Source organism: Etheostoma spectabile, chromosome 6 (genome assembly GCF_008692095.1).
Source record: "Etheostoma spectabile isolate EspeVRDwgs_2016 chromosome 6, UIUC_Espe_1.0, whole genome shotgun sequence".
NCBI lineage: Eukaryota > Metazoa > Chordata > Actinopteri > Perciformes > Percidae > Etheostoma > Etheostoma spectabile.
In genome coordinates, this window is record NC_045738.1 from 20,735,647 (window position 1) to 20,743,527 (window position 7,881).

At 39.5% G+C, this 7,881-nt stretch overlaps 1 protein-coding gene across 6 annotated transcripts in view; it reads right to left on the minus strand.

The window, feature by feature from the left end:
• The window catches only part of cep192 (centrosomal protein 192), a 132,487-nt gene that overhangs the window by 25,679 nt on the left and 98,927 nt on the right, over window positions 1-7,881 (minus strand). For all 6 annotated transcript variants that reach the window (XM_032518238.1, XM_032518235.1, XM_032518234.1 and 3 more), the window contains 5 exons: window positions 6,922-7,062; window positions 6,571-6,634; window positions 4,310-4,449; window positions 739-831; window positions 371-483 (listed from right to left, as the gene is read on the minus strand). In XM_032518238.1, coding sequence (XP_032374129.1) covers window positions 371-483; window positions 739-831; window positions 4,310-4,449; window positions 6,571-6,634; window positions 6,922-7,062 — 551 coding nt within the window. The remainder of the gene's footprint in view (window positions 1-370; window positions 484-738; window positions 832-4,309; window positions 4,450-6,570; window positions 6,635-6,921; window positions 7,063-7,881) is intronic.

Below are 7,881 nucleotides of genomic sequence, written 5' to 3' on the forward strand. Positions count from 1 at the left end.
GATACAGATAATGCTGTACTCGCTCATCCCTAATAAATACATAAAATATACAAATATAATTTATACCTCAACTATACACAAATATTGTTCAACTACATAACATATGTAAAAGTAAAATATAATGTAAGTAAATGAAGAGGTTTTTATTTTGGTGTCACTTTCAGTTTAATTTGGCCTATGGGTACAAGGATGCAAAATTATGAGGGATTATGTTTTCATTCATCCCTCTGCACTGCTGTCACAACAATACTTTCCTGTCTCAAACCTTTGTTATACACATGCTCTCTTATAAAAACAGCGGTCTTAACTTGTGTTTCTTTCTTTACTTATGTACTTTTGGTTACTGCAAAAGAAATACATTATTGCATACCTCTCTTGAAATGTTTTGTCGCCCTGTGCTTTGAAGGAGACCACAATGTCTTGCTCCTCTCCCATTCTCAAGGACAGTTCATCAGGTGTCACAGAGAAATTGTCCTCACTGCTCTATAAAACAGGAATTAGACAGAATGAGACGAAATGAACGTGAGTAGAAGAGGGCAAACATATGGATACGCAGCAAAGGAACAGTGGGTTGAATGATGGGAGGAAGAAATAGATGGGGAAACAGACAACCAAGAAAACAAGAAAAACAGAATCAAATATCAATAAACCCACTGTATGTACCACACCCTGAGCCTAAAATGCTACGGAAGCTTACCCAAACCCAGATCTAATAAGAAAAGTAAAGGTCAAAATTACCTTGAGTTTCAGCTGCACGTCAAGGTTTCCTGCATTCTTTAATGGCAGTGTCTGTTGACTAGATTTACCCAGTGGAGCAGATAGGCTTACAGTCTAGACAAAAGTAGCACAAACAGCAGTTAACTGCCAACTCTTCAGAGGGCAAGGCCAAACATGATGGTAAAAAAGGTTGTTTTATGTTAAACTTCATGTCAAAAACAGTGGAATGTTTTCATGAATAATCTAGCAATTTCATTTGTCAAAGTCTTCTGGCATTATATGAAACAAAATATAATTTTAATCAGCAGATAGTACAGTCTATCTGCTGATTAAAATTATATTTTAAATGCAGTTTGGAACATCCAACAGTAGTGTAGCAAGAATGGTTCTAAATTCTAAATCCCTTCAGGATTCTTTTTTTCCCCCCTCTAGAGGCCTGGGGAACTTCTGTTGTGTAATCTGGATGCAGCGTTTTTTGTTTGCATCTGCTTTTTTCGAGGTTTGTGTGTTTTTTTTTGCATTGTTTCTATATCTCCAGCTCGTTTATGTATTTGGTTGTGTGTTTTTTTAGCACATTCGCTGACTGCTGCGCATGCCAAGACGGTCTCATCTTCAAGTTTACGAACTCAAATTTAAATTGTTAGAGGCCCACTGCTTGTAGTACAGAAATATGAAGTATCTGATTAGCTTAGTTGACCACGTTGGCCACTGATATTCATAGTAGTAGCTATGTGTGCTATTCTTAGTTTAAAATTTAAAAAAATAATTGTTTTATCTACATTCTTTTTACATTATCTTTAAATATACCTTGTGCTGGTACAATGTTACTTGCGAAAATGACCATCGCTTTGTGCAGACTGGTTTCACTGTAGTGATACCATCTCTCTCACTCTCCCTAGTTAGTGGCAGCTTGCTCTACCTGGACAAGTAACGTACATAGACTATGTAACATCAGCAAGTGGTAAGGTCATGCTCGGCACCACGGCTTGGACACAGTGTTCTTGAGCAAGAGAGAAAAGTTGTTAACGTGAAACGCTAGCAAACTTTCCTTTCTCCCCTCATTGGACTAAGTTTGTGGAAACTACAGTGTGTGCATCAACAAGCAAGTCTGATGTCCTGTGGGTGTGCTATGCTTTATGTGCACGCTAATATTGTCCATCTGTTCATGTGCGCCGCAAGAGTTATGTTTCTGTTTATTGTTTACACCAGTGATTCCCGAAGTGGGGGTCGCGACCCCCAGGGGGGTCGCGAGTTGATTTCCAGAAATAAAATAAAAATTTAAAAACGATTAGAAATAGCATGTTAGCCATGATTTTAACACAAGAAAACTAGTGGATCATTTAAAATAAAACCAAGCAACTAAATAAAAGGGAACAGCTGTTTGATTTTCTTTCTTTCCGAGTAGCGGTCTCCACATTAACACTACAACTGCGATTCCAAAGTAGGCTACTGGAACCGCAGACTCTAAACTCTATAATCTGTCATGATAAATACCTAATTGCAATTTAATGCGGTACTGTGTTAGGATATCTTTAGAAAAACGAAATAACACCAAAATGTACAATTAAAACGTGTTTATTATACACTTGAGTTGCCCAGGTACTTCAATAACTCATAACATGCATAGAGTAAAACGTAATTATTCCTTCACATCTGAAAAATATGGTATGTAAACATGCAAATAACACCTAAAAGTATTTTCTTTGAACTTTATAACCAACCTAACCTGTCACTGCCTCCGTGTTGGTGTCTGCCGTAGTGCGCATTGCTCCTCGGACCGCGTCCCCCCCACCCCGAGTTCGGACCGCGCCCCGCTCCCTTCCCCTCCTCTAACCTCGTGTCTCACTCTCTGCCAGTTGCTGCCTGAACTTCCTCCAGACAATGTCCCTGCTGGTGCCCTCCTTGGAGAGGATGTGTGTGATTCCAGCCAGTTTGAGGATGTATAAAGTTGTATAAACACGTAGGCAGCCACCGGCCATCTAGCTCCGTGTCCCGCTCCGTCCACAGAGCGAGCGCCCGGCGCTGCCTTCTGGTCCAGAACGGAGTCCATCCCCGCCGTACTCATGGTGGTAGCAGCGTTACCAACCCGGGCTTTACCTTCGCCCCATCGCTGATGCCCACAGTTGTTACTCCAGACCGATTAAAACCAACACCACGAAATACCGAATACTGTAAGGCCGAAATAGGTAAAAGGGATTTTTCTTTTTTTTGGCCTAGTGTGTAATGTATATAAAAACTATTTTAAATTAAAATATAGAGCTTTTTAACTTGCTGTGCTCCAAACATACTGCACATCCACCTCATTAGGTGAGATTAAGTTCAAATTAAAGTAATGGAAAATTACTGTAGAATAATGTCATGGCTGTTGTGTTATTTTGTGTTGTCAATATGCTCATGTTTGGATACGCCTGTAGTGCGTGCCGGTTGCGCAAATGTTATTAGTGGGGGGTTGGGGGGGGGGGGGGGTCGCGAGTCACTTGCACCGTTACTTTGGGGGTCGCGGGCTGAAAGTTTTGGGAACCCCTGGTTTACCAACAGAAGTTCACCAGGCCTCTAGGGAGCAATAAGTGGAACAGCTTGATTTTCAATCCCACTGGGGGAGAGAGCTTTGCCTTTTTGTTAGAGTTGGGTATGGCTGCAACCTGGAGACCTCACGTATTACATACCCCGTCCATAGACTGTATATTAAATTATTATTATTATTATTATTATTATTATTATTATTATTATAATAATAATACAGTCTATGCCCCCGTCTCATGCCCTCCCGGCTGGTGCCGTCCGTAAACTTCTACTTTTCAAAATAAAAGCTTGCGTCTTGTCCGCTATGTCTTCGTACTTTGGTGTTTTGGATGTTTTAAACTAAACAGTAAGCCAATCAAGCTAATGAATACAATCACTTTTTCAGCAGGTGCCTTACTTACAAAATGATGGAGTTCACAGTTTTGTGTTTATATGTGTGGGTGGGATTAATTTAGTTTGATAAATCCCACAATTTCTACAAAGCTATAGCTCAAATTGGCTGGCTGACTTAACAGGGAGGGACTAGAGTACTGTCTATTTTTTTATTTTTTATTTTTCCAAGAGAAAATTGCTCCACAATAACAAAAGAAATTGATTATCACTCATTTTGTAACTTTTGTTGTATAATCACAATATTTCACTTGAGGCCTACACTTCAGTGATGCGACTTTCAGACCTAGAAATTAAATCCTCTCATGTAGTACGGCTTAAACAATTGTCAACACTAAATACTGATAAAAGTTTTAAATGTTTTATTACCACGAGTTAACAGACACGTCTCTGTTGATTGAGTATAACCTGTGACCTGAGCCAAGACACACCCACCAAACGAAAGAAAACATATCTCAAACATAGACTCAATTTTCACAGATCTCAAAGTGGATGCAAACCGTACTGAGATCTCTCTCTCACTCTGAAAATCAAGCTGTTCCACTGAGCAAATAAAGGAGACCTTTTCCGTCATATAACACGAGTAAGGGTCTCCTTAACTGTCAAACAACGACAAAAGCACCTGACCAAACGTCCGTATTTTATGCCTTCGGAGTGAGAACGGGTTGATTTTTTCTACCTGCAGGTCTTTAGGAGCATGGACCCTTGCAGTTCCAGACCTGGCCCGGAGAGGAATACTTCTGATCACATGACTCGGACCAGGAGAGTCCACTTCAATGTCCACCCGAGCAATGTACTCATCAGCCGGACCAAGCTCTCCTAAAAAGCGCAACCACAAGGAGTTAGGATATTTTGCCACGACAACACATCCTATTGTATAAATTTTCCACACGTGGCTTGAATGGTGGATGGTGACTCGAAGTTCAGAGATAGGGTTGGGTACCGTTCGCATTGTTTCCGGTACCGAAATTCGGTTCCGGTACCCAACAGTAGCTTTTTTTGGTACTTAAATAACTCCAAACCTATTTATCCTATTTACTTCAAAAATGTTATTTATTAAGATTTTACAAACTACACAAAATAAAATATCTTCCTCTCCCAAATCTGTCTGTGCAACCTATTAAATCAAATAATTATTAATTTCACCCACTGCACTGTAACTTTTGTTCTTGTATTTGTATCTTATTCTTCCTATTCTTCTTTAGCCTGTTTTTATTTTTACTCTTTATGCAGTTAAAAGAAGAGATAAAGTAACCTTGCCTTACAACCTCCAGCCTCTCAGGCAGTCAACACTGGTGTGTCTGCCTGTCCCAGAGGAAATGTAAATGCACCACGACCACTTTCGGTTTGCCATTAATATTATATTGCAGCGAATGCTGTCTGCTTGGAGTTTTGAAAAGTGCAGCGACACTTGCAATAGCTTAACCCACATTGCTGTGACTCACTGTAACTTTAAAGTGCTCATATCATCAGATCATTTTCAGGTTCATACTTGTATTTAGATTAATTTAGTTTTCAAAAAGCACCATATTTTTGTTGTACTGCACATTGTTGCAGCTTCTCTTTTCACCCTGTGTGTTGACCTCTTCCCAAGTGAGGCTTCGCACTTCTGTTCCATCTTTGTTGTGCAGCTGTTTGTGACCAGTGTTTTCTGTTCAAGATGATCACTCCCTTTGTGTGGACTTTGGGCTTTTTTACTTTGCACATGTAATAGGTTAACAAACAAGATATACTGTATAACGCAATAAAGGAAAGAGGAAATGTAAAAAAGCATAATAGGAGCACTTTAAAAAAAACTGCAGAGTTGACATAGTTTCACTCCGTTTTAGTCAGACCTGAGCCCCGCTCTCTGTCAACATGCAGTAAAGACACATAAGCTTGCCCTTACACGCTGTCAGGTACAGAAATTTGGCACCGTTTAATTTAACTTGAATCAGTCCTCTGTAGAACAGACGTAATTCGGTCAGTACTAAAAAAAAAGTAGGGATTTTGGTACCCAACCCTAATCAGAGATGGTCCCGGCTCAAGTGTAGTCCAATTAAGCTTCTTCGGAAGAAAAGAAAGTATTGAACATTATTGTTTATAAATGTTATGTGGAAGATATTGGCAAAGTAAAAAAAAAAAAAAAAGTTAAAGCTTTGTCCATTTTATGCCTGTTAAAAATGTCAACAGGGTTAGATTAAAAATTTAAATAAGAAATGATTTAACGTCTTACTATTACGGTCAGGACCATGCAGGTTTATGCAAGTTGCTGTTCAGGTAAACATCCTCTGTTGCAATGCCTGACAGTGCAAAATAAGCTATTATAGCAAATATTTTGTCAACCATCTCCTTGATGAAGACACTTGACCCCCTCCCGTTGCAATCCATGATTGCCTTGCTGTGGCGAGACATTAAAAAAATATATTTACATAACGAAGCATTTTTTTCTTTATTTCTGACAGTACAGCCCTCAGGTGACACTGCATTAACACATTAACACTCACTATTTTTTACCCCCATTACTTTGCTTTAGCAGGTCTGTTAATTAGCCGTTAGTTTCTGCAGAAGTTTAATCTGTCTCAACTTTTTGAAAAGTAAGATAAATATTTGGTAAAAATAACTGATAAATATCGAAAGAAACTTTATAGTGTTAAATTTGAGCACAGAATTTGGTGTGGTGTTTCGTTACCTTGCATGGCTATATTTAAATTTTATTTTTATATTGTTCAGTAACTTGCAAAATAGTCTTAAAAACCAACATGAAAATGAATTGTAATAAGATTGTGAATCATGAAGGTCTTCATTAAAGTCTTGGTGTCTTCATGTGGCACTTTTTAACCATTTTAAAAATTCTTGAGTGGTCAAAAAAAGGGTAAATTTTGCACCACATCAGTTTAATGAATGTTATCAACCAAGGAATTGCTGCAACGATGTATGAGACTCAATCTGGTTGATTACCTGAAGAAACTGTGTACTTCTGAGGCGCCTTGAAGTGAACCCACACCATGAAGCCCTGTGGATTCTGAAAAAAATGAAGTAAAAGTGAAGTAAAAGCCAAACATGCAACTGATGATGCCATTTTCACTGCTGAACAAGTGATATAGAGAATTGGAACAGAAACTGTGTTACCCATATCTTAATGCTCTTTCAGAAATTACTCAAAAACACCTTAATTCATTTAGGAAAATACCACCATTACCTTAGCAAGCTTTAGAGAAAACATGAAACAAAAACATGCATCATTTAATAATAATATAAGTCAGTGACTGAGATGCTGAATAAGGTTTTAATAATTTGGTCAATTCTAACCTCTCCATAGTTGGCATGCATCACGTGATTCATCACTGAGGGAGAGGACACTGGGGCCATGTGTCCAGCCTGCTGTGTTGCCTCAGATGTAATGGTAACAGGGTGCTTGGAAAAAGTAAAGCATCTCCATGCTGAAGCGTTCTGGAGAAATGAGAACCACCAGTTACAATTTAATAGTCTCACTTCTGTGTTGCTGCTGCGTTGCAAAAGCAAGTAAGGAGAAGTTCCTTCCTAGAACACCAAAGTTAAGAAACATAAGTGTTTGGAAAACTTTTTGCTTTTTCTTCATGTGTCTTGCTGCTGGCCCAGGTTCCCCTAGACCTGAGGCCAGTAACAGCAACATTTTTGAAAGCCCAGCCAAAACAATGTTAACAGCTTTATAACTTAGTTTTTTCTATGATAATAGAGCTATTGTAATGAAATTGAAGCTGACTGACAGCCACACACACACACACACACACACACACACACACACACACACACACACACACACACACACACACACACACAGAGAGAAGCAGCTCTCCGCTCTGCACACAGCCTGTGTGTGCACTAGGAGTAGGAGTTCACTACTTGTTTAGTTCTCCGTGTCCTCCTTGGTTACAAGCAACTTCATGGGGTTCGGGTGGTATGCGATCACGGATCTCTTATATCATGCAACAGTTTTGCTGTCATTACTTAGAAATCCTCATGGGGTGGACAGAAACTTTGTGTACTATAGCGTTAACACCGACAGGGAGTAAACTCAGGCTCTGCAAGCAATACACTGGCAAATACCCTGGCTTGATTTGATTTATGGCTTATATAGCACTGAAACAGCCCTTGTCAAAATCACCAACGACCTCCTCATGGCAGCTGATTCTGGACTCACCATCCTCATCCTTCGACCTCAGTGCAGCATTTGACACCATCTGCCACACCACCCTCCTCAATAGGCTATCTTCCATCGGCATCACCCAC